This window comes from Denticeps clupeoides, chromosome 1, assembly GCF_900700375.1.
Source record: "Denticeps clupeoides chromosome 1, fDenClu1.1, whole genome shotgun sequence".
In the NCBI taxonomy this organism is placed as follows: domain Eukaryota; kingdom Metazoa; phylum Chordata; class Actinopteri; order Clupeiformes; family Denticipitidae; genus Denticeps; species Denticeps clupeoides.
The window spans coordinates 7194363-7220985 of NC_041707.1; the positions used below are offsets into that span (position 1 = coordinate 7194363).

Below are 26623 nucleotides of genomic sequence, written 5' to 3' on the forward strand. Positions count from 1 at the left end.
TGTGGGGTGTGAGTGGGGACTGTGGGAAGCCTTGGGCATGGAGATGGGGAGGTTACCCAGTGGGGGTGTGATGTGAGCACCTACTCGCCCCCACATACACCCAGGGTACACATACTGTTGAGACACTCTAGGTAGATTTTAGATCATTTTTCACTTCTCTATCTCATCTCTATTGGTGGAAGTGCACATTACAATGGACTGTCAGAGCTGTTTCTTTAAAAAAAAATCACCTCCTTTCAAGCAGGGGCACGTGGGGAACAATAGACATTGTGCATTGAGGGATAGTGAGGGACAGGGCAGTGACAATGTGAGAAGCCTGCTGCACAAGAAAGCCCTGTAGGAGGGCAGTGGCCGGCTGGGGTGGAGGGGGTCTGCAGAGGATATGGCATAGCCTCATCAAATGGAAAACAGACATAATATTATCAGTGTGAGAACCCCAAACAGGTCAGCTGGTTTACCTAGGAACCATGATGGATAATACATCCATGCTAAACCCTCTCTCTGATCCCAAGTGAGGGTGCTTCACATGAAAATCTATTTCTTCACACCCCCAACCAAAACTATTCTGTGACAACCACTTCTGGATCTAGTTTGAAATAAAAGGTTTTAACAGGAACCTAGAACCTTTGACGATGGAAATGGTTCCTGTACTTGAAAATGGCTCTGTATGGAGTTCACTATTGTTCACCACAATTTGTTATGCAGTTTTATTGTTAAAGTCAGCGCTCCGATATATTCACGCATCTTTGCTGTGTTGCATTGTGTTGTGGAGACAGGCTGCCGTGGGAACCTCCAGGTTTGCCAGCATAGAAACCTGTTCCTGTAGAACAAAGCTTCTCACACACTGGACGGAACAGGCAGGAAAACATTCAGTATTGTCATCATTTGTAACTCTGGAATCCTATAATTCTTTCATTTAAGCAATCCAAGAGAGATGAAATATCCTTTTTTGGAAAGCACTGTCGTCTATAAAGGAATCGTAACACTTATCAGGTGCAAAAAATGTAATGCAACCTCTTCTTCAGAGCAAAAGGGAGTTGGATACAGAATTTTAATATGCTTTGAATAAAAAGAATCATTCTGCATTTTTCGTTGTTGCCAAAAAAAAGGAAGAAAAACACGGAATAGTTTTTTTGTTCCTCTGGCACACCAGCAGAACAAGGTCTGTCTCCAGGGACTGGAGGCTTTAAACTCATCGTGTTGCTGTTAATAATACATGTAGGATGCTCTAAAAGACTGGACTCTCGATACACTACAGAGCTCCCCTGCCGAAACCACCTGATCTTTGCCCAGCAAGTGGATGCTCGACCAAATTAACGATTCAAAGACTCAACTTTTCAAATTGAGGCTTGTTTGCTAGCTGAAGGTCAGGCATCTTCAGGATTTTTTTTTATAGATAAAACAAGAAAAACTGGCTTGTCTGTTTTCTCCACCTTGAAGTGGGCCAACATTTTAAAGAATTTGGAACAAAAGAGCAAAAAGGGTACCAGTCATGTCAGAGGCTGGAAGTGCAGGTATTTGAGCACCACCTGGGGTTTGTCTGTGCACATGCCGGTCTCTGATAGACTTTTACAACCAAACCTGGACAAAGGAGAAGCGTGAAGGGCCAGAATACAAAGAAAGCTGTGTGTGTGTGTGTGTGTGTGTGTGTGTGTGTGTGTGTGTGTGTTTATTGCGATTTTACATTTACGCCATTTTCCAGACGCCCTTATCCAGACGCCCTTATCCAGAGAGACTTACAAACAGTAGGTACAGGGACAGTCCCCCCGGAGACGCTCAGGGTTAAGTCTCTTGCTCAGGGACACAATGGTAGTGAGTTTGATCTGAGCCCGGGTCTTCTGGTTCATAGGCGAATGGCGACTACCACCCCTGTTTTACTTCCTCTTTTGCAACCAGCACAGGATAGAGGAGAAATTCTGTCATTCATGAGACGAGAGTGAAAGCAAGTGAACGCATGTCGGCATTTTTTTTGGAGAATGTGTCATATCCCAGATGTTTTCAGTTGTTGACAGGAGCCTATTTTCCCACACTTTGCAGGAAGACAGGAGCAAACCAATTCAGACGCAGAACAAGCCACACCACAACACATAACAGTGACAAACAATTAACTTTGCTTTTCGTACGGAACTTCATATTGGAGTTCCTCTCACGTTCGGCAGGTGCTTCCAGAAGATGCAGAACATAATTCATCATCGACACAATCCAAGTGCAGCATTCTCTTTAAAAGAATCAATGCCCCATCGGTGAGCCTCGGAGGCCAGTCTGAAGGCACTGGTAACGCCGCTAGGAGCTGCGTTCTCATGTCAGGACTTGGGGGTGGCCGTGGTTTCATTTTTTTGTCCTTCTGTCAGCGGCGAATGTTTGTGTTGCATTTTGAGACCCTTTTTCTTGTCAGTCTCTGCTCCACATCACACTGCATCCCTTGGGTAAGAAACACCCCCCATTCCTGGGAAAGCTGTCGGCTTTATCGGAACCCCTGGAAGTTCCGTCGAGGAATGAGTCGTGGGTGAACCCCTGGGACGGATGCTTTTAGAGGAAAAGCGTGCTCTTGACAGGTGTGGAACCTTGAATATTCTCTAGTGCTTCCCCTGGATGGGTGAATCTGCATGAAAAACGAGACACGTCCGTCACTTCCGCTGTGTGCTTATGTGTTTTGGTGAGCGGTCAGGATGTTATGAACATCCTTTGAGGTCATAAGGACCCAGTTGTGGAACATTGTCAGCTCTGAGCCAATGGAAATCACCTAATAATTAACAGACCATTACCAGTTGTTGAGCCTGGCCAAGAAATCACAGTGGCCTCAATCTCAAGGGCACAATAAAATCCGAGGAAGAGAAAAGAAAAAAGATCTCGGCACCCAGGCAGATGGGACACGTGATGACTAAATGTTGTTCTGTGTTCTCACACAGAGGCATAAAACGCAAACATTCCGCCCAATTAGCCTTTATCAGTGGGCTCTGGGTAATGTTGTTCTTAATGGCCTCAATTGCCGCGATTAGAGAGAAGCGGGCTCCGTTAATATACCAGAGCAGGCCAGCTCAATGGCAGGGGTGCACAGGGTTCCTGCCGATCCCCTCCCACCCGCCATCCCCGCATCCCACTAATCGCTTCCAGTTCAGTCGCCGCACTGGAGCTGATGGAGAACAATGCCCATCAGATGTTGCCAGGAGGAGACGGAGGAGAATTTACAGTCCACAGGAGAAGTAAGGAGCTCTCAGGAAGCACTTGCCTGAGACTGTGAGGAAAGTCTGAGGCGCACAGGTACCCTGGAGGAGGAAAAGCGTGAGAGAGGGATGAGGAAGAAGAGGGGAAATGCGCAGATTGGGGCGTTTATGGAATAGGTAGCATGACTCTGGTGCCTCTCCTGCGAACATTGGACGTAAATCAAAGTGCAAGCTTCAAGTCTTAAAAGAAATGACCTTCAAGATGAGCCATTAAATCTAAAAGCTAGATGAGTAACAAACAGATTTTTTTTAAATGAAACACCATGTGCCGCAACAGAGTGTTCTCTATTCTTGAACACAGTTCTTATTCCTTCAATAACTACACAGTGTGTGTGTCTGAGAATTTAACCATTTGAATTCTGTATGAAATAATAAGTACCTATTAAAGAGAAGATGAAACTGAAAACCCCATTGTAGCTGGTTCTAAAATCTTTTGGTGAAGACATACCAGTAACCCCATATCACTTATATTTTGGAATAAATTGTTAATCACCCAAGCACTATATAAGAAACATGAACATAAGACTGTTAATTAACGGTTAAAACTAGGGTCAGGGGATTAATGAATTAATTGGTTCCTTTAATTAGAGAAGCAATTCGGGAGCTGCACATCACATCAACCCTCATGGGGAATGATTGGCCACCCCAATTCTCAATAATTTAATGTCCTTTTCAACTCTGACAGATAGGTGCCCACCTCCCTCCCCTCTGCGGTCCTGCATGAAGGCCGGCGTCGGCGGGCTGAGTGCCACCTGTAGGGGGTTCGCCGTGGAGCGGCCCTCCCCTCCCCACTTTCCCCCAATTTCCTCCACCCTCAAGTGACCAATTACAGACAACACCTGCACTTAGACATAATGAAGTCTGCCGGAGGGATAATGATGATGACGACCCTGGCTCTGGCGAAGTGAAGTGCTCTGTAATCACGCAGTGCATGTCGCTGGGGCGAAGGCTCATCAGGGCCGAAAGGGACAGCGGCAGCCAGTCCTCAAGCCTGATTGGCTCTTGTGTTCAGATTGAAAAAAAAAAAAAAGACAATTGGTTTATTAGTCAGGCTTCCTGAAATCCTCGGGGGATTATTTTAACAAACAAAACAAATCCTTATGATCCTTTTCATTTTAATGGGTCACAGCATTACACCAATTGACATAATACGCTGCCCCATAATATGCTGAATCCTGGGTATTGCTTTGTAATCTTTATGAATGTGACAATACAACAGGCACACTAACCGTTTGAGTTGAATAAAGCAAAGGCCGTGTCCAGCCAAGTAAAATAGGACTGAATAAATTTGAGGTGTAATCGGGCCTAAGAAGTCGGGCTTTTCTTCAGTTGCGGTCCATTCTTGCTTTGGGTTTGAATCTTGTTCATTTCATTCGTCCCAGTGTTCCTTTTTTTTTTTTGTTCATTTAGATAAGTAGTAGTAACATTTACAACAGGACCAAATCCAAGAATTACCATATTTTTCAATCTGAAACTTAATTTAAGAAATGCATTTGTGTTAAATTGGCAGTAAAAATAGCTTATTTGTGCCTCCATGCCACCCCTCAACCTCTCATATCAGGTGATAAATCAGGTGAGAATCTCCCCCCTCACAGCTTTTTAAAGGCTGCTCGTTCATCGGGGACGATGTGGTTGGGGGCTTAGTGAAAGGGGGGGTCAAGCCTGCTCTGCCACTGTCCAGAATGGACACCAGCACAGGAGAGGCATGGAAATGGGGGGGGGGGTGAAAGCTCTCTAAAGATCAATGAATGCACTGTAGCTGGAAAAGGCGTGGCCAGACCAGTCAGTGAGGGCCGGACCGCTGGGATTCCAGGCCAACGTAAACAAGGAAACCACCTGATGTGCGCGGGTCAGATAACGCGTCGGCAGGCAGGTGCTTCCTGAGCCCCGATCTGCATCAGGCCGGGCCCATCTCTCTCTCATTCTGTCGCTCATCTCTCCTCCTTCATATGATTTCTATATCAGGGCGTCCAAGGTTCCTCGCTCGCTTCCTCCATCAGGGTCTATTTTCTGCACAGTGTCAGATCCTGTACAAAATCCCCAAAAGACCCTTCAACCGTGCAACCGAATAAATATTTCTGCTCATAGAGTGCATATGTTATCTGACCATGGGAAGCGTAGGAAGCCCCCAAACTGTGTAGAGAACGGAAGCATGTGATAGGAGCCCCTCGTCAAAAGGATTTCGTATAACAGCGGTGGGCAAGCGGTGCCGTGGTCTGCGCTGACAGATAGCAGGTCAATGCCTGTGCCTTCAGCCGACTGCCTGCTGGGCTTCATTGACTGACAAACAGTCTGCTGTGGGCGATAGAGGCGCGCTGGTTGCCCCTCTCATCGCTCTCGCTCGTGCGCCCTCTCCCACTCTTTCTCCAGTCAGCTGGCCAGTCTGGGATTGTTTTGTAGCGTCCAACGAGGAAGGAAGCCGGTGTGAGAAAGTGCCTGTTTTTTTGGGACCGACAGGATTTGGCCTCATCACAAGCGGTTCCTTTTTTGCTGCCTGAACAATGCAGTGGCGTCACACCCCTAAACGGGACCTCGGAGTTTCACATGGAAAAATGTTCCCAGAATTCCGCTCCCAGGCTCAAGGGCTGGGGGTGGCGGAGGGCGCCGGAGGGTGAAGGGTGAGCGGGGCTGACCAGAAGGCACCCAGTGCCACCGGCCATGCCGAAGCATACACACCGGGACCGTGCAGGGCAAAGGGGAATCATATTGAAAGTGATGCATCAGCTTCAGGGTGGGTGTGGGCCATTTCACAGAAGCTACTGGCTTCAACCTCATTCTTAGTCAGCTGTCTGCACACAAGTCCATATTTACCATCATTTCAAGAATCAGAAACAAATTCATTCATGAGGTCACATGTCTTACTTATTTAACAAATGGGTTTTTTCATCACATCTGGACACTGCAAATATAAAATTGCTCTTGACTCCCATTAATCCGAATGTGGACGAAAATGAGTCTTCAGATGTTATAGCGTTGTTCACAAACCCCATTACCAGCAGTTCCAGACACTTGATTATTCCTTTACAATCACACATGACGTCTTAACTGCATGCAGCTGGACATCCTTCCAACACCAGCTGGTCATGGCGGCCAGTGTGCACAAGGCAAGCTGAGCGAAAGCACTTGTAAATCACTGAGCTGGCAATGGGATTTAAACACACGTGTGTGTACAGACGTGTGTACATGAGAATGAGTTTCAACATGAAGAACATATAGTGCAACATCCCCGGGCACCTTTCATGGCTGCCCACTGATCACCAAGGGTGATGGGTTAAATGCAGAGGACATATTTTGTTGTGTGCACCGTGTGCTGTGCTGCAGTGTTTCACAAATGACAAAAACAATCACTTTCATTTGCACTGCGACTTCCAAAGACTTTGCCTTATGTAAGTATACTAACCGGCTACGTAAATCTAGTAACTGGCCACAGCAAGAATAGACACAGAATTGCATGAATTAGCTCCGCCCCCGTAATTTGAATCTTGGTCTCAGTAGATCGGTAGATCAGCGGCAGTGCCTCACACCACAGCACCACCTTGAGTGCATTTACATTAACCTGTCCAATTTACTGCACTTATATCACAGTTCGTCCTATGACATTTACGTATAGATTTTATGACACCTTTTGAAGGACTTTAGATTCGCCTCAATAGTCAGTGTAACAAGACAGACTGAGATAATGCTCCCGAAGACCTCTCAGCCAATCAGATTGCCGGATGCAAGTGAACTGTGGCATTATATCAATAACAATATTTGCAAGGAGTTTATTGGTCAAATAACTTTTTTCTTGCTTTTGGCTGTTTTTTTTTAGCGCAGCACTTAAAAAAACAGCTAATTGTGATTGCAGTATGCGATTGTAATCACCATTATTCCAAGCCCGCATCTCTCTATCATTGTCTGAAAATGTATAACAACAGTGAGACATGTCATAAAGAATGTCATTTTGCCTTGTTTGGGACATTAGGACAAGCTGGATTCTTGCGAGAGATGTGGAACATGCAAATCCTGTTATTCTCGGGGATTGTGTGAGGGTGTTGTTGTGGCCTGAGATTGGCGTGAGAGGCCTGGCACTGCGGCCCTGCTGGGCTCTTATCAGGCCCGACACATCAGGCTACGCTCAGAACCTCTGCTTTCATGCTGCCTGTGTGCGCTTATTTCAACAAACACCAAAGGACAAAATGTGGCCATGCAGAACTGTGCAGATAACCGTAGCGGCCCGGGGCGTGGCTGGGGCGCGTTTAGCCACTCCAACTCTGAGCGAACGGGCAAGGACCCCATGTCGTGGAAGAAATGGACAGGATGAGCTCTGAAGATCACGTTAACAACCCAAAAGCAAAAAGCCTTTACACGATTGTCCTAATAATGCGCCTCGGCCAGTTGTGACGCTCCCTTAAACACACCGACGGCTACGCCAGAGACTTTAAATGTGCGATGGGAGACCTTTAGGAAGCTGTGCAGGAGGCAGGGTTAGTTTCCTCTCCACACAGGCCAAGCTTACCTAATAAATCCCATCACTCTTATAGCTGCTTCAGGAAAAGGGAAGTCTCTCGCTCTTTGTCACACTCACTCACACACACACACACACACACACACACACACACACACAGTTAGACAAATAAATTGCTGGTGGGGTGCAGGAGAACGTTGTGTTGGCTATGTACATACAGAATGCGTGTCATTCATCACCGTGGCTCATAAATCAGATGCGGCGTGTGAGAAAGTCTGGACCCCGGGGAAGATAAATGAACCACACAGGGTTCAGAGGGAGCCTTTCGAACAGATCCATTAAAAAGTGACACCATGAGAACAGTCTATTGGGGAAGAAAACAGCAGCGATGCTCACACAGATTGGAAAAAACGTTCAGAAATTGCAGCAACGGTATAGTATGATCCGTACATTGTTCCTGATTATTAAAAAGTGACCCGGTCTAAAGATTTATGTTTTTGGTTAAGCAGTGAGGGTGGAGTTTACTTCTGAGGTCCTGAGTTGCAGTTGGGGTCACCAGCATGATGCTGGGATGAAAAACGAACGTTTGGTGTCTGTCGACTGGGTTATAGGAGGTCAGACCTCCAGAAAAAATAAACAGTCATACATCACTCGTCCTTGCATCATGATGCTGACAGGAGCCACATTTCATTCGCCGTTCATCCGTCCTCCATCGTCCAGATAACCAACATGGACCAGCGTGAGGCCTGTGGAAACAGACTTCCCGGCAGATTTTTTCAAAAATTTTATTCCTTGAGGTTTATAGCCCGCAACTTAGGTCCTTACTGATTACAGATCTGAAGATCCATATAAGTTTGTAAACCCTGTCACACTTATTTTACTCCATGGACACACCACCTCTGCTTGTCTTCTTTTCACTAAGTGAATGTAAATGAACATACAATCGGCATAAATGTCCTGGAAGCACAGCTGATCATAAATCAGCAAGGATTTAAACACAGAAATACAGATGTGTGTACATGAGACTGAGGTTTTTTTACGTTTGTGAAGAAACACAATCATCAACAGAACGAAAGGAACCGACGTGCCCCAAATTTCCCCTGCATCCAAAAACAATCATTAAAAATAATGAATGAACAGATACAAGAGCAAAAGCTGTAATTCAGTGAAACTATGAAAAAAAACAGATTTTTGGTTTCGCATTCGGCTGTTCATATGACTTACAGGATTTATGTTTCACACCTTACACAATTCCTCAGTTCCATGACTTATACATGACCTGTCAATCATGGGTTAAATGTATGACCCTGCAGGATGATGAACCAATATGTCATATGAAACCCACATAAGCAAAGTTGTATTATATGGAACTAGTGATCCATCAACACATGTTGCATCATTTGAAAAAAATCCTACTGTCATCTGTCATGGACTTCTGAGCAATGTCCTTAATCCAGAGGGGTGCTGAGGGGGTACTGAACCCCCATGGCTCTACTACGACTGGAATCAAGGTCCAACCAGTTCACTTAAGCCTGTGTTTGTTTTCCTTTACGGCGTTTAGTGTGAACGGTTGAAATGCAGCATCTTAAAATGTATTTTATCCAGCACAGGGAACAATCTTTTCTGTAAACACGTTTCGCACTGATATAAATTGTTTACATGACACAGCCTTCCCTGTGTACAAAATACGTCTCTTCTGCAACGCAGGGGAACCAAAACAGGCGAGCTGTGTAATAAACAGTGGGAGGGCTCAGGGTTCGACGCCAAAGTCGCTAAACAAATACACAGGGTGACCAGAGAGCGGATGGGACGCAAGAAACTTAAGCATCTACAAATCACAAGTTTTAATGGAGCTGGCATAATTGCATTAGGGACAGTAATTAAAAAAAACGTCAAAATCAAATGAAAAATTTATTTATAGAGCACAATTAAAAGACAATGCAGCCTCATACCAATGGGCTGTGCAAAGACAATGCGAGTAAAATACATATAGAAATGCAATACAAATAGACATACAAGACTTTATCAGCAATGTGAAGAAAAGTGTTTTAGGTCTCGACGTGAAAGCTAATTCTAATTTCTAAGAGTTCTATAATTTCGGAGCTAAAATTGCAAAAACTCACAATCACCTCTAGTTTTCCTGTTTGGCTTTGGCACTACCAACGAAGTGAGCATGAAGCACCTCAGCCAGCTAGGGTGGCACAGCACCATTGAAGGAGTCAAATTTGATTATATATTCTACTGAAAGTCAGTGGAACTCGAGTACCAAGACAAGGCGAGCAGCAGCCATCACGCTTCAATGCAGAAGTAAAAGCAAGGTGGGTGACATTGCATGCCGCTTGGTTGCGCAGCACGGTGTGGGACAGGTGCACCATGACACCGCGTTGTGCCGCAAGCAGTAATGAGGCCTTTGTCCCAGTAAAAGCCATTTAAAAAAAAAAAAAAAGGAGGGAGCCAGAAGCCACCCTGGCGGCTTTCCCTGCCGGGTCAAATGTGTTCGGGATTTCAGGAATGCTCGTGGAAAGTTGTGCAGGACACATCCGGAGGGCAGATGTTGTGCGACCGCTTCATAAATCTGCCTTTATCTTGTTGAGTGCATGCATCCTTTTTGGCCAGGACTGCTTATACAGTTACTGTTGGTCTGGAAAAGCGTAGCCGGCCGTGGAGTCTCAACAAGGAGACCTAAAATAAAGCATTTACCATGAACTAAATGTCAGCCATATAGCGTCCGTCTTCGGCTGTGGCATATTGTTCAGTAAGCCGGTGACATTTCATGATGTATTTGTAAATGAATGACTGTGGGATGAAGCCGCTGAACCACCTGTCCTGTTTCACGCATGACACCCCTGCAGCCATTGGATGAAACAATGAGCCTGTATTTACGCTGAGGGGCAGCTCTGTGGATAAAAGCAACTCAGTGTGATGCCACAAATAGTGGTCGTGCGCTCCGGCAGTAATTGGTGTTGTATCTCTTATAAACATTGACACCTGAAACACGGAGACATGCTCCCCCGTGTGCTGCCTGCTGCCGGGGGTCGACTGCAGGGGGGGAGATGTTCAAAACCGGCCTACGGTTCGAGCAACTCAGCAACATTTTCACAAAATCACCTCTATGTGCCACTATATGCCCTTGAGATGCTTTTTTTTTTTTTTTTTAATATTCCACACATATAAAACTTTTACACACACATTTACAAATTGTAATTATTTAGCGCTGTGTACATAATCTGGCCATCAACAATTAACCTACACAAGCTGTGTATCTGATTTAAAGTACAGTGACATTTACAGCATTTATCAGATGCCCTTATCCAGAGCGACTTACAGTAGTTACAGGGGACAGTCCCCCTGGAGCAACTTAGGGTTAAGTGTCTTGCTCAGGGACACAATGGTAGTAAGTGGGATTTGAACCTGGGTCTTCTGGTTCACAGGCGAGTGTGTTACCCACTAGGCTAGTGCCACCCTAAGTAGAGATACACAAGTAAAAGTTTTACCTTTAAAGTACCACTTGGAAAAGTACAAAAAGTTTGGCACTCAAATGTGCTTAAGAAGCAAAGTGATATTTTGTGGTTCTAATGTTTCATTATTAGTTTTGTAACAGGGCCCTTGCTTAATCAAGTCATTTTAGACTGTTTCATTTTGTCTGATGTTAAACAGATCCTGAGCACACAATTTCCAATAGGAAAATATAGTCCACAGTGGCTGTAGGTTTAGTTACAAACCTACGCCAAGTCAGAGTGTTTGTATAAATTCAGAAGAAAGGTGCATACGTGATGTCAGGGGGCGGGGCTTGCCCTGTTTGTAGGTGTGGCGTTTACCTGCGTAATGTGAAGCTTTATCTGCTGCACTAAACATGAGAGGAGGGTTACAAAATGCTCACTGTGTAGCTGCTTCATTTTGAATTTCTTTTTGTTGCTCTGCCCATCATCAGATTTTAGTAGTCTCTACTAACAGCAAAAATATGTCTCAGCTTCAATTACATTAGATGCCACAGCAAACAATATCCTTACTTATAATGCACTGTAAATATGCCTAGATTATATGTAGGGAGGACAACGTCAGTGATATTTTGCTGCACTGAACATGTGAGGTGCAAGCACACAGCCGTGTATAAAATTCACTCTTTTTGGAAAATAAATCTCAGTTTCAATGAAAAAGTTACAGATTCCCACTGACAAAACGTCAGAGACAGATTCAGATTATAAGATTATAAAATAAGAAGCAGTTCTACAGAAGTAATGTCACCACATAATGAAGTAAAAAGTTTCTGCCGAGTAGAAAGCAAGATATCTGATATCTGAAATGTTGTGGAGTTTAAGTAAAAAGTATCTGCAAAGGGAAATACTTTAGTAAAGTACAGATACATGATCAAACTACTTAATTGACGAATTGACTTTTTTACTGTTCACCTCTGTAAACTTTGTTTTCAGTCATTTATTTTCACGTTTGTAATTTTTTATGCGGATTGAAGCTTTTTAACGTTTGTGCTTCTGCTCTCATTGACGAGAGGCACAAGAAACCGTTTTCACTCCAATGCAACCTTATTCTGCCATGTGTGACAATGGACGATCATCATTTAGTGAAAGTGAAGTGATTGTCAGCACAGCACACGGTGACACAACAAAATGTGTCCTCTGCATTTAACCATCACCCTTAGTTGTAAATTGGGGCAGTGGTGGCCTAGCGGTTAAGGAAGCGGCCCTGTAATCAGAAGGTTGCCGGTTCGAAACCCGATCCGCCAAGGTACCACTGAGGTGCCACGGAGCAAGGTACCGTCCCCACACACTGCTCCCAGGGCGCCTGTCATGGCCGCCCACTGCTCACTCAGGGTGATGGGCTAAATGGACAAATTTCACTGTGTGCACCGTGTGCTGTGCTGCTGTGTATCACATGTGACAATCACTTCACTTTTAACTTTTTTTTAAGTTAGCAGTGGGCAGCCATGACAGGCACCCGGAGAGCAGTGTGTGGGGACGGTACCTTGCTCCGTGGCACCTCAGTGGTACCTTGGCCTTTTGGGGATTTGAACAAAGTCAAGTCTGCCCCTAGACTAGACTAAAATATTCATGGTTAATTCTGAATAAAATATGTCATGCTCAACTTGACTAGACCTAAATTCATTTTTCATTTATTTTAAGGCATTTATCAGACGCCCTTATCCAGAGCGACTTACAATCAGTAGTTACAGGGACAGTCCCCCTGGAGCAACTTAGGGTTAGGTGTCTTTCTCAGGGACACAATGGTAGCAAGTGGTATTTGAACCTGGGTCTTCTGGTTCATAGGCGAGTGTGTTACCCCTAGGCTACTACCACACTGCTCAGTGGCACCTTGGCAGATCGGGATTCAAACTGACAACCTTCTGATTACGGGGCCGCTTCCTTAACCGCTAGGCCACCACTGGCCCAATTTACAACTAAGGGTGATGTCTTATGCTGACGAGAAGCCATTTCTAGAGGCCAGCAGTGATTAAATAATTTCTTTGCCGTCACGTGGCATCACTCCTATCCTCCCCTATTCATCCGTCCATCCTGTAAGGCCACACACAAACTGCCAGCTCACCACACTGTGTGAATCGGAAACAAGGGGAGGAAACGGCCTTCGCATCCACAGACCAGGAAGAGGAAAAAAAAAAATCCAGATTCTGAAATTGCAGAGGAAAAAACACTGGACTCTTCCAGAAAAACATCCACCTCCACCGCGGTAAATAAACAGAAGCGCCGCCGCCCGGCTACGCACCTTCCCTCGGCTGAACCGGTCCAGCCGAGGATGGCCGCCTGCGCCTGGGTAAACGTCCTCATTGTGCAGGGCACTAGCGTCCCAGTCTGGGAGCCAGGAAGCAGGTTCGAGGGCCCTATTTTGGTTGCCGGGCAAAGTAAACGACTGATCCCAGCTGATAGCGCGGACGCAGTCGTAACATTTCTCTCTGACGGGCCTCATTTAAATGATAGATGCTTTTAATTAGTCACTGTCAGAGTCCGGCCCGTAGCTCCAAAGGGGCGGATCCGGCAGTCCCGCCTGCATTTACATTACGTGCATGTAACTCCATTACATCAGCTACAGGTGCATGAGCTGCCGAGGGGGAAAAAACGTCCAAACAATACTAGCACCACGTGCATCGGCAACGACAACAGAAACAAGCGTCATGTCTGTCCAGAGGTCATTCCGATCCAATATTACATAAATTACACACCGGCGAAGTAAAATTGACTCGCACTAATACATTAACATAATCGATTTACATTATAATTTTTTCGTGGACTCTGTTTGTCCGTTTCCTGCATTTTTTTGTGCAGGGATGCCTTGACCCCTGTCAAAAAAAAAAAAAAAAAGGATTTCCTCAAGGACCACAACTTCCAGCCAGTAGAGAGCAAAATTAGCCCTGGGGTCGAACATCACAGAGCGTTCCAGAAATAGCTCAGGAAGGTGACATCTGCTCATGCTTCCACGCGTTCCCCAGCACAGGCTCATAAAAAAAGTAGCTGCATCACAAGAACACAACACACACACACACACACAGATGCCTGATCAATACTCTGCTCTTGAGTGAATACGGCTGGACAGGACCAGTCTCACAACCAGTCACAGCTCCAGACGAATCTGTCCACAGGGATTTGGGTTCTGCAGGGAAGGGACAGCTGCTAGCCACCAGCACCTGACCTTCTGCACACTACCCCACCGCGCGTATCTGGTCACAGTGGACCTTGTTTATCAGTACGATCCTTAATTTGGGATTTGGCAAGTTCCACATGTGATTCCATAGGTGGTGTATCCCTGCATGCGAACACGTGTGTGTTGAGTGGTTGGCCAAGCGGGTAAGAAACAGACCTGTTGCCGGTTCGAATCCCGAGGTGCCACTGAGAAAAGCACCGTCCCCACACACTGCTCTCCAGGCACCTTTCATGGCTGCCCACTGCTCCACAAAGTGAAGGGTCAAAAGCAGAGGGCACATTTTGTGGTGTAGGGGTCCTATAACAGATCTGCCATGGTCGAATATGATGACTGTTGTGGTTCTTATTTAAATTAAGCCTCTTTCACTGTTTAACCTAAATTGTGATGTCAATTAAAATTGATTTCGTTTCTCTGGGATGCGTAAGTGTTCTATCAATTACACATGAGGTACATGAGGGGCAGTGGTGACCTAGTGGTTAAGGAAGCGCCCCCGTAATCAGAAAGTTGCTGGTTCGAATCCCGACCTGCCAAGGTGCCACTGAGGTGCCACTGAGCAAAGCACCGTCCCCACACACTGCTCCCCGGGCACCTGTCATGGCTGCCCACTGCTCACTGAGGGTGATGGGTTTAATGCAGAGGACAAATTTCACTGTGTGCATCGTGTGCTGTGCTGCTGTGTATCACATGTGACAATCACTTCACTTTATTATTATTGATTATTATTATGTGAGTGAAATGTAATGACATAAAATATGAAAAATAATGGTAGCCATAGGCATGTCTGTAATAACATGTGGACCTCTACGTACTGCAGGTACACTCGTGGCAAAAGACATAAATTCAGGTTTTCACAAAGTATGCTGCTTCTGTGTTTTTAGACTTAGCTGTCGGAGGATGTTTTGGTGCCATTCTTTATTCATGGCTGTGTTTTTTGAGTTAAAATTGTGAGATGAGAAGCAGCCCCACACATGAATGGTCTCAGGATGCTTTACCGTTGGCACAAGACAGATCTGATGGTGGCGTTCGCCTCTTCTACTCCGGACAATCATTTTTCCAGATGCCCCAAACAATCAGAAAAGGGCTTCATCAGAGAAAATGACTTTACCCCGGTCCTCAGCAGTCCAATCCCTGTACTCTTTGAAGAATATCAGTCTGTCCTTGATGTTTTTCTTGGAGAGAAGTGGCTTCTCGGCAAACTTTGTGAAAATCAGAATTTGTCTCATACCACGACTGTAGTATATTCTGGTTTTAAGCAATTTCAGGTTGGCGTTGCAGGTGTTAAACAAAAAAATACATCAAATATGTGCACATAATAAATAGAAATGTCTATAATTAAAGTGTGTTGTCAGGTTTTGGAGTCTGATGGTCAGAGAGTGAGGACGCTCCTGTGTTTTGGAAACACTTGAGGAACTTGCTCAGGCAGAAAGTTCCAGAACACCTAGGGGCATTGTTTACTATAGCAGCGGATGCTTTGGGCTAACGAGAGGGATTTCCCTTCACTGATATTTTAATGAGGTTTTACTTTTTCTCTATCCCAGCATTATTATTATTAGAATTTTGTGTATCCTCTTGCTTTTGTTTGTTCATAATTTATTTTTACAATAAAAAAACATAAATCTTTTGAGCTTCCAAAGATGTCTCTAATGTACATAACATTAAATATAATATTCTCTATTATTATTACCACACTGAATAATATTATTATAGCTATAAATTTAAAAAAGCAATTATTACTACAGAAGTCATTTACGCTTTATCAGGGTTTGTTTAAACCACTGTATTTTCAAGGGAAATAATTACGTTAACTTATTTAAACAAAAAGTATACTTTTAGATAAGATAGTCAATGTATTGGCACCTATACAAAAAATGGACCAATTTAAAATATAAGCTACAAATAAGACTAATGGTGCCAGATAAAAGAAGAAATACATAGTAATTGCACAAATAACGTTTCCCCTGACAGCCATTTCTGTAATGTGCTTCTGTACCTTTTTCAAGAGCGCAGCAGGCTCAGCAGGTTGCATGTGGTCTTCAAGGATCCTCTTTGTTCTGCGGATACATGAGGAACCAGCTAATGGCATTCAGTCAATCTAAAGAACAGAGAGTTGGTTCTTTTTGCTGCATGTTTCATGATGATACCAACGCAGGGAGAGAAACGGTGTGTGATGTCATGGCTTGACACGAGGCTGTTGTCGTGGGGCTGTGTTGAGCCGCTGTGCCTTAAACGGGGGAAGTCAGAGGCCATCTGTGCTGCTAATTTCCGATTTTTTGCACCATGTGTCCAGGAGCAGGGATGCCTCACGCTGACGATGGCTGATGGATGGGCCTGTTACTTCATTCAGTAACAAATTGAAACAATGCCCTCATGCTGTTTCAGCAATATGCTTTTGGTTTTCACCCGGGTTCAGTCCTCCTTGAAATTATACATAAACCCGAAAGTAAGGAACATGCCATTTCTCTAGCCTTAATTAACTGTATTGGGTTTGACTTTTTTATGGAATGAATCATTGCAGTATACTTTAGAAGACCTTAATGAAGGCCAAAAGATATTTCAGAAGAGAACTCAAAACGGCTGGTTATGCTATTTCATGTTACATTCACATAATATTTTATTGCTTTTTGAACTTAAAAAGCAATTTAGAGACTTTCCGTTTAGCCATTTCTGCAACGTCATTGTCACTGCATTGTAAAAATGAATGGTTATTGAGTTTTGGCAGTATTCGGTGCACATTTGAAAGCAGAACAATCACATTAAATGCCAAACACAATATATAGACAGGCTGAGCAAAGTGTTCTTTCTAATGGTTTCTAAATAGTCAAAGTAAAAAAGAGGACAATCACAGGCCCACACTGGAAAACTGTGCCTTGAAGAAAAACTGACACTGACATTACTCCATTTCCAGGGCTGTGTTTGTGCAAGTCCCGAGGGGAGAAGCAGTTGCAAGCAACTCTCGTCTCAGTTAAAACGTATATTTCCATGAAAATCTTTCAAGTTACACAGTGAAGCCAGAAAGTATTCACAACGCATCACATTTTCCACATTCGGTATACCTTTACTCCAAAGTGGATTTCGCCCTCAGAATTCTACACACAGCATGCCATAAGGACAATGTGAAAAGGTTTATTTGAGATAAATTTGTTCAAAATAAAAAATAATAAGAAAGCATGTTCACAGCCTTTGCCATGATGCTCAAAATTGAGCTCAGATGCATCCTGTTTCCCCCCGATCGTCCTTAAGATGTTTCTGCAGCTTTACTTGGAGACCGCCTGTGGGGAAGAAAAAAACTGTCAATCGAACATGAATTGTCTATATACGGTCCCACCGTTGACCGTACGTGTCGGAGCACAAACCAAGCGTGAAGTCAAGGGACTTGTCTGTGGACCTCCAACACAGCGTTCTCTCTTTGTAGGTCCCTGCGAGGCTCCGCCATCCTCCACCACGATGCTGCTCTGGGCAACTGCCCATGCCGCCCATAACAAAACCTGTAGTCTGTAACATGGCAAAATGTGGCAAAAGTGATGAGCTGTGAATACTCTCCGGATGCACGGTAACCAGAAATGGTGAAGAACGTTGTCCCTCTTTCTTTGTGTGGCAAAGTGAATGTGACATTCTTTGTAGAGGGAAATAGAAAGGAAAGCAACGTTCCTCCTGCATTTCCCGGTGTCCCGGCCTGAAGAGCAGGCGGCGCATGGTCCTGAGCAGGGAGAGGTTGCTGCCACCCTGCTCCAACTGGATCTGAGAGGCGGGGTGAATTGTGGGAAAAGGCGCCGGTGCTCAGGAGGCTGTGAGGCACCGCGCTCTCCCACTCACACGGACACGCCGATAAATAGGCGGAATGGTGCCATTGTCTCAGCAGCTCCTCTGAATCAGAGATGAGGTCACTTCAGCAAGGCAAGTGGCTTCAAACATCTTCAACAAACCTTGTTCCCTCAGCTTTAAATGGAATTTGCATTACAATTTGACAGTGATTACCCTGTTTCTAATACAAGTCGCAAAAAATGATACATTTTCTTCCTTTCATTTACATTTATGGTGATAGTAGGTGGTAGTAGCCTAATGGGTAACACACTCACCTATGAAGCAGAAGACCCAGGTTCAAATCCCTAAGTTGCTCTGGGGGGGGGGACTGTCCCTGTAACTACTGATTGTAAGTCGCTCTGGATAAGGGCGTCTGATAAATGCTGTACATGTATGGAGACTTATGCAGAGCAATTTTCAATGCATAGTTACAGGGACAGTCCCCCCCCAGGAAAGTGCTTGCTGAGGGTGTAAGGATGGCAGTAAGTGGGGAGTTGAACTTTGAACTGGCAGTAAGTGGTCTTCTAGTTCGCAAGTGAGTGCGTTACCCACTAGGTTACTACCAGCCCCATTCCACCTCATCACTCGCTCACTCACTTCCCAGCGCCGCATAGTCCTATTCAGGGGTCACTCACATCGACGGACAATTCAGAGTCGCCCGTTCACCAAGTGTACATGCCGATGAACGGCAGCGCGGAAACCGGGGAACTTGAGGAAACCCACACCAGCACAGGGAGAGCGTGCAAACATTGCACACACAAGGTCTGAGCCCTGGAGGCCACGTTGAGGCCACGTTGCTAGACACCGCACCGGCGTGCGGCCCATTCGAATTCATTGCGATTCATATGGAGCAGGCGTATAAAACTGTGAAAGTGAAGGTGACCCCTTTTGTCACCCTTGGCAAGCAGTGGGCAGCCACAAAAGGCATCCGGGGCGCAGTGCACGGGGACGGTACCTTGCTCAAGGGGACCTCAGTGGCATTTGAACCAACAACCTTCCCATTGCGAGTCCACTTCATTACCCACTAGTCTAGGCTGGCTAAACGGGGTAACTTCTCGTCCCTAAAGGGGACACACTTTCAATGGCTTGAATTAGCTGATTTGTCATTTCCGTTCAGCAAATATGAATAAGTGTCCTCTTTAATTGTCGGAAATTGAATGGCTGACTGCAATTTGTTAACTGTTATGACTGTAAACCAAGTATTAAAATTAAATAACGAATAAAAGTATTTTTCCTCTGCCTTGAACGTCTTTTGGGCGGGCAACTATTGGTTAATATTAGCTTTTTCATTTTCAGTCCATAGTTCACGGTCCGCCCCGACAAATTGGCCCAGCTCATCGCCATCGTCCATCAGCTTATTCCATCACCGACAGCGGCCCGGTAACCGGACACCGACCGAAGCGAAGCGCGCCGGCGCGCGCGCTGGAGGGACATTAAACGGAAAGGGGCGGCGGCTGCGACAGGCGCGAGCGGCGGGGGGGGGACGGGACACCGGGGTGTATAAAGCGCGCGGGAGGCGGACCGGGCGCGCAGAAGGAGCCTCCCCGCCCCCATCCCGCGCCCGTCTCACCCGCAGCACCGGCCGCCGCCGCGTCACCGCCGCCGCGAACTCTCACTCCGCGGGCGATGCGAGGAGCCGACGGACCGCCGAAGATGGCCAGACTCTGGATATTGACGTTGTTACTCATTGTTTAGCCCCGGTTGCTGGATTTTAACCCCGTTTAAGCCCCGACTGCTTCTTCCCGGCCCGGAGAGGGATTTATTCCGGCTCCCCGCCCCCCCTCCACGTTTGGAATAGGAGCGCAACTGGGGGACCGGGGTTGGAGAGCGCTGAAGGATGGCCGTTTGGTGCCTCGTCGTACTCGGTTCAGTGATGACGGCGCAGGTAAGTGCGGCCACGCCGCCGCCCCGCCGCGCGTAAAGCGGGGCCTTTCTGACGTGTCCGTGCGTCCGTGCAGGTGTACGGCTCCGGCGTGTTCGAGCTCGACCTCCAGCGGTTCCAGAACGACCGCGGCCTGCTGGCCAGCGGCAGGACGTGCGCCCCCGACTGCCGCACTTTCTTCCGAGTTTGCCTGAAAAACTACCAGGCCGTGGTTCGGCCCGGCGACTGCGTGTTCGGCAGCGACGTCACGCCCGTGCTGGGCTCGAACTCGTTCGCCGTCGCGGGGAGCGCGGCCGCCGCCGGCGAGCCGCTCCGTCTGCTGCTCAACTTCGGATGGCCGGTAAGACGCGGCGTGACGTCACTGGCCGCTGGAGTTCACACACGATTTCTAATCCGTCCGACTGCTTGGCTACGTCATTACGCGCAGCCAAATACATGTTTAAGAGGAGAATAAGAAAAGATAAAATAAACCTTTGTTAGTCCCACAAGTGGGAATTGCATTTGTCATGGCATAAAGTGGATAGAACAAATAGCAGCAAAAAAAAAAAAAATATATATATATATATATATAAAAAATATATGTATATGTATTTATCTACACATGTACAATGGGTACAATGGTGTATTTCATGTTTTACCCTTCAGGGAGCGTTTTCTTTAGTCGTTGAAGCCTGGTATGCCCCCAAGGATGACGTCCAACTAGGTAAGTCAAGCGAACCCCCGCATTTTACATACAAAATTCACATATTTTATATATATATATATATATATATATATATATATATCATATATAAAACACATCATATTAATACGACGGGATGTCATTGTTTCGTTGGCGTCCACCGATATCTGCCGTCGGGCTTACGTGCGGCCGGGCACTTTTTCATCCTCTTACTCGAACACAATCGCACTTCCTTCGGTTTATTTTTGGCGTGGGAAAGTGCGCGGGGCTTTGGTGAGAATATTTGAACCTTGCCAAAAAAAAAAAAAAAAACAAAAAAAAACCCGCTGGCCGCCTTTTCCTGTACTTTACACCTTTTTCTGCCCCGACCTTTGGAGGGGCCGGGTAAAGGAAAAGGAAAAGGAAATTTAAAGCGCACTACCTGGTGCATTCAATGGGAACCAATCTGTTTCTAATATTATTAAACGTGTATCAGTGAGCTTTGCAGTAATAATAATAATAATAATAATAATAACAACAACAATAATAATGTTTATTTATGTCCCTTCCTTTCAGACACAACGAACCCAGAGTTATTGATTAGCTCGTTTGCCATCCAGAGAAACTTGGCCGTGGGTGCCGAGTGGGTTCAGGACGTCCAGGCCTGGAGGCAGACGGCGCTAAGGTTTTCCTACCGGTTCGTCTGCAGCGACAATTACTACGGCGACAGCTGCTCGCGAACCTGCACGCCCAGGGACGACCGTTTCGGCCACTACAGCTGCGACTCCGACGGCCAGAAATCCTGCCTGCCTGGCTGGAGCGGGAAATACTGCGAAGAACGTAAGCACGCCGGGGAGGAAACGTTCGCTTTGCGTGGCATTTTGCTTGACCAGGTCTTCACACAACGGAGATTGTGATTAAAAAAAAAAAATTAAAAAAATAAAAAAAAAAAAGAAGAGAGAAAGAAAGCGGTGGCGGGTTTCTTCCCGTTTCAACCTGCGTCCTGCAGAGGGCGCTGCCGCGTCCGGGTTTTAATTAAGGGTCCGAAACTCAAACACCGAAAGCCGGACGCTTTATTTGCGTTTCAAACGTTCCGTTTTAGTGTTTTTTTTTTTTTTTTTAAGATAAAGATGTAAAGATACACGTAGCAAAGACCGCAAAGTCGATTTAAAAATCTTACACCGGCCGGCAATAATCACGCAAGAAGCTACTGCGCCATGCTGTCTGTTATATGCATTCGATTGGCCCGCTTTTCCTACATTAGATCTACTAAAAAAACAGACATCGTCATCCAAAAAAAAAAAAAAAAAAAAAACCGGCTGCTTTTTGTCTCCTCCGCGACAATCCTGGCCGCTCCGGGGACGCGCCACAACAATGGGGCAGCTGTCCGCCCTCGGGACCGAGCTGCCGTTGACCAGGGCACCTCAATTTAAAACGACGACGCTGAAACCACGTCTCTCTTGGTTTTTTCTCTTTTGCAGCAGTCTGCCTGGAAGGATGCAGCAGCAGGAACGGGAACTGCTCCAGGCCCGGGGAGTGCGTGTAAGTACGCGGGCGTGGAGGCCGCGCGTTTTGCCCGCACAGGGGGTGTGTAACGGTTGCCCTCGTGGTTGTCGTCTCGTTGCAGCTGCAAGGAGGGCTGGCAGGGCACCTTCTGCGACGTGTGCACCCGACACCCCGCCTGCAAGCACGGCACCTGCCAGCAGCCGGGCCAGTGCGCATGCGCGGAGGGCTGGGGGGGCCTGTTCTGCGACCAAGGTGAGTCCGGGATGCCGTTCAAGTTTTCACGTAAAGGTCATCGATATGATTTTACAGCATGAAATGATGGTAAAATTTATTGTTTGTGTGTGCTTGGGCAAAAAAAATAATAATGTAAATAAAATGTGTTCCTTACTGGTTGAGCCAAATCTCAAAATCAATGAAGAATCAGATAATTGATGTTACCTTAAATAATGGAATAGAATAGAATCAAAAAGAATACATACAACATACAGACTATGTAAGACCAATACCAGATAAATATAATACAACTCTTTAAACAATAGGCTCTCTCTCTCTCTCTCTCTCTCTCTCTCTCTCTCTCTCTCTCTATATATATATATATATATATATATATATATATATATATATATAAATATTTCATTCACGTATATTCAACTTATTACAGTTTTTGAAGGTCTGTTAGATACAGTGTAAAATAAATATAACAGGCATAGTGTTATGGCACCAGCATAAAATTGTGTTGCACTACAGCCTTCTTTGTGAGTGTGCGTGTGTTCCTGCACATCTTACTATACATTTTGAATGCATCTGCGAACAGAAATAACCCTCTTTGTTTCCGCCAGACCTGAACTACTGCACTCACCATAAGCCGTGCCTGAACGGAACCTGCATGAACACGGGGCAGGGGAGCTACACGTGTACGTGTCATCCTGGATTCACTGGGGTCGACTGCGAGAGGGCGGTCACGGAGTGTGACAGCGAGCCCTGCCTGAATGGGGCCCAGTGCCTGGTAAGATCCCGCGTCCCCACATCACCGGCTCTGACGCGACGTCCTGTTTTTGTTTCTCGCACATGCTCTCCGCTGATACTGCTTGCGAAGGGGCGTGGATGCGGCCCGGTTAGAGGATGTGCGAGCGTTAGCCGGATAAGAAGCAACAGAGATAAAGTGAAAAGGGGGGGGGGGGGTCTCTGGGAGGACTTCCACCGGTGTAAAAGGGGATAAATGTCACTTCTTTTGGCACGTAGGACCTCGAGAATGGATACAGGTGTGCGTGCCCGAAAGGGTTTGAGGGCACTCACTGCGAACACAAGGTGCTGACCTGCGCAGATTCGCCATGTTTTCACACCGGGAGGTGCCATGAGAAGGGGAACGGGCGGAGCTACGTCTGCGAGTGTTCGGCCGGCTTCACCGGGCTCAACTGCGAGAAGAAAGTGGACAAATGCACAACGCACCCTTGCACTAATGGTGAGCCGATAGGAGTTGGAGTATAAAATGCTTATTTTGCTTATTTTGATATTCACTGACATGATATTCACCAGAAAACCTTTCAAAACATGACCTCTTAGAAATTTATTGAGTTGAATCGCTCTAACTATGTAAGCTGCTAACTTGTAAAATGAGCCCTTTGTTTAATTTGCTGGGCACTATAAGAAATGAATTATGTTCTCATGTTGCTGGATTCTGGTCACAGTTGAATTTGGCCAATATCACACTGTACATTTACATTATTTACACGTACGGCATTTATCAGACGCCCTTATCCAGAGTGGCTGACAATCAGTAGTGACAGGGACAGTCCCGCCCTGGAGACACTCAGGGTTAAGTGTCTTGCTCAGGGACACAGTGGTGGTGAGTGGGGTTTGAAACCCGGGTCTTCTGGTTGAAAGGTGTGTGTGTTACCCACTAGGCTACTACACCCTATTAAAAAATGTGTTTAATGTGTTTTTTTTTTTTTCTCATTCCAGAAGTTTTAAAAATATTATTATTATTTTTTTTTTAACAAATTTATGCTTATGTTTTTTTTTTTTTTTTTTTTTTTAACTTTATTATAATAGTAAAATATAAGATGTGACAGATTACTTTTTTAAGTCGATCCAGTGTTTTTCTTTTTTAGTGTATGTGCACAATTATAACAGAAGATGTTTGTCTGGCTCTAGGTGGACAGTGTGTCGTCCGCGGCAACGCACGGAAGTGCAACTGCCGATCGGGCTTCGCGGGTCCGAGCTGTGAGGTCAACATCAACGAATGTGCCACCAGCCCCTGCGCTAACGGCAGCACCTGCATGGACCGTATCAACGGCTACGCCTGCCTCTGCGCCCGCGGCTTCGGGGGTCGGAACTGCGAACTCGTCGTTGACCTCTGTGTCGCCAAGCCCTGCCTTAACGGAGGTACCTGCGCCAGTGGGAGTGGCTGCGCTTGCCCCGCCCTCTACAGCGGGCCCCAGTGTGAGATCCACTCACCCAACTCCTCCAGCACACCTAGCCCCTACACAGAGACGCAGTATGACCCCCACCCCAAGGAGGCGGTGTTCTTAGGCATATTCCTGGTGGTTGTGTTCCTGCTCCTGTGCATGTTCCTCATTGTTCTCCGCCACATCCAGAAGAGGAACCAGGAAGAGGACGACGACTCGGACGCCAAGAATAACCTGTCTGACTTCCAGAAGGACAATCTTATCTCCGCCCTGACACTGAAAAACACCAACAAGGAGGTGGACCTGGAGGTGGACTGCATGAACGAAAAAATCAACTACAAACACAATAACTACCAGACAGACTATAAATCCCTCAGTGCATACAAAGATGAATTCTCTCAAGAAGAGAAATGTCACCCACACGAGAAATGTTTAGAAGATAAAAAGCCCTTGAGTAGAATATACAGGTAAGAAAACGTTATTGGCATGAATGACTGTCGAGAAGCCATTCCATATCTTACATCATATGTTACTGAAACAACCTCTACAAAACCTTTCATAAAGGTTTTTATAAGTCTTATAAAATCTGTACTATTAATATATTGCAACCTGATCAATTTTACAGCATTAAATTATAACAAATGTTAATGTATGTAAATTTTGCTCATGTGGTAATTCAGTATTGTCAATATTGAACTGTTTATTAACTCATATCCGTGTTTCAGTGTCTCGCTTGCTTCTGAAAGCTTAATTTGGTTCTGTTGTCTGCAGAGAAACACCAGGGAGTAGAATATCAACCATATGTTCAAGAGATTCCATGTACCAGTCTGTGTTTGTATTAACAGAAGAAAAGAATGAGTACATCATCGCCACAGAGGTACGGATGACCTTGCTTGCAGGATTTTCGCTAACGGCATTCTAAATTGAAATTATTCCAGTTATGCCACAAAAACAGTCTGTTTGTCCGTATTTTCTTTTATGAATATTCCTTCACCTGCTTTCTTTTTTCCTTCTGTAGGTGTAAGAGGAGGATGATCTTCTGGGCTGTTTACAGATAATGCATTAGAAGGGATTTATTTAAATGTAAATGCTGCTCTTGAAAACTTGATAACTGGAGAGAGCCAGTGATCTTTGTGAATTCAACGGGACTGAATGTAAAGACACGAGGACTCAAAAACACTGTCAGAAATAATAAAAATGAAATTAAGCGGCGTTTGCGGCCCAGGAGTGCTGCTGTGGGTCGTGCAGAACCAGAGAGGGAAGCCGCAGACCTTCACGTCCGGAGGTTTTCCCCAGAGGACATCATCCCAGTAGACAATCTGCAAACCTGCCACTTCCATTTCCTTATCTTACCTGAACGCTATGCAACAATTAAAGAGACTGACATTCCCGTGTAAAATAATATTACAGACGGTTCGTTTTGTTAGACTATCCTTGACTTTATTGTAAGTCATATTTGTAAAGTTGCTAGAGTATGCCATGTGTTCTTTAAAAACGACTGTATGCAGAACCACACAGCCTTATAAAAGGAGGGCTTTTGAGACCTTCACAGGTTCGGTCCTGACTCTTTTTGGATCCTCGGTGCTGCATTCGACTGCAGGAGAAAAAAAAAAAAAAGCACAAATGTGCCCAGAAACAGACCCATGAGGGACCATCACACCACGGAAGCCTGAATTAGTAATGACACTGCAGATCAAGCGATGTTCTTTTGGATTTCATTACTTATTTAAATCCTAAGCACTGATTTATGTTTATTTTTTAAAAAGTTATTTTGTATAAGTATATTTATGGTGGCAAATCTGTACATTATGTATGTATGGCGGTTTTTGGTGCCCAAAGTCAAATTTATTTTTGTTGTTTCTACCAATGTTTTTTTTTTTTTTAAACAATGATAACAAATCTGGTACACTGTTGTTTGTCGGTTTCATGAAATATTGATGAGCTAATATAACTAGATATTTATAAATGTATCTAGATGCTGACGTGCTCGCCGTAACGTGTCATTTGACGTTGAAATGTGACATC

At 45.4% G+C, this 26623-nt stretch overlaps 1 protein-coding gene across 1 annotated transcript; it reads left to right on the plus strand.

The window, feature by feature from the left end:
* The first annotated feature begins 19665 nt into the window (after positions 1-19665).
* Positions 19666-26234, plus strand: LOC114791114 (delta-like protein 4). Its single transcript, XM_028981663.1, has 11 exons — positions 19666-20026; positions 20100-20363; positions 20669-20726; positions 21261-21524; positions 22166-22226; positions 22312-22442; positions 23030-23196; positions 23433-23652; positions 24345-25065; positions 25370-25475; positions 25617-26234. Exons 1-11 carry the CDS (start codon positions 19979-19981, stop codon positions 25620-25622), a joined length of 2046 nt encoding a protein of 681 aa, XP_028837496.1. The 5' UTR covers positions 19666-19978; the 3' UTR covers positions 25623-26234.
* Positions 26235-26623: the final 389 nt, after the last annotated feature.

Coding starts and splice junctions, on each gene's coding strand:
- LOC114791114 (XM_028981663.1), top strand. CDS start 19,979: ATGGCCGTTTGGTGCCTCGTCGTACTCGGTTCAGTGATGACGGCGCAG. Junction 23,197..23,432: donor TGAATGGGGCCCAGTGCCTG/GTAAGATCCCGC, acceptor TTTGGCACGTAG/GACCTCGAGAATGGATACAG. Junction 25,066..25,369: donor CCCTTGAGTAGAATATACAG/GTAAGAAAACGT, acceptor TGTTGTCTGCAG/AGAAACACCAGGGAGTAGAA.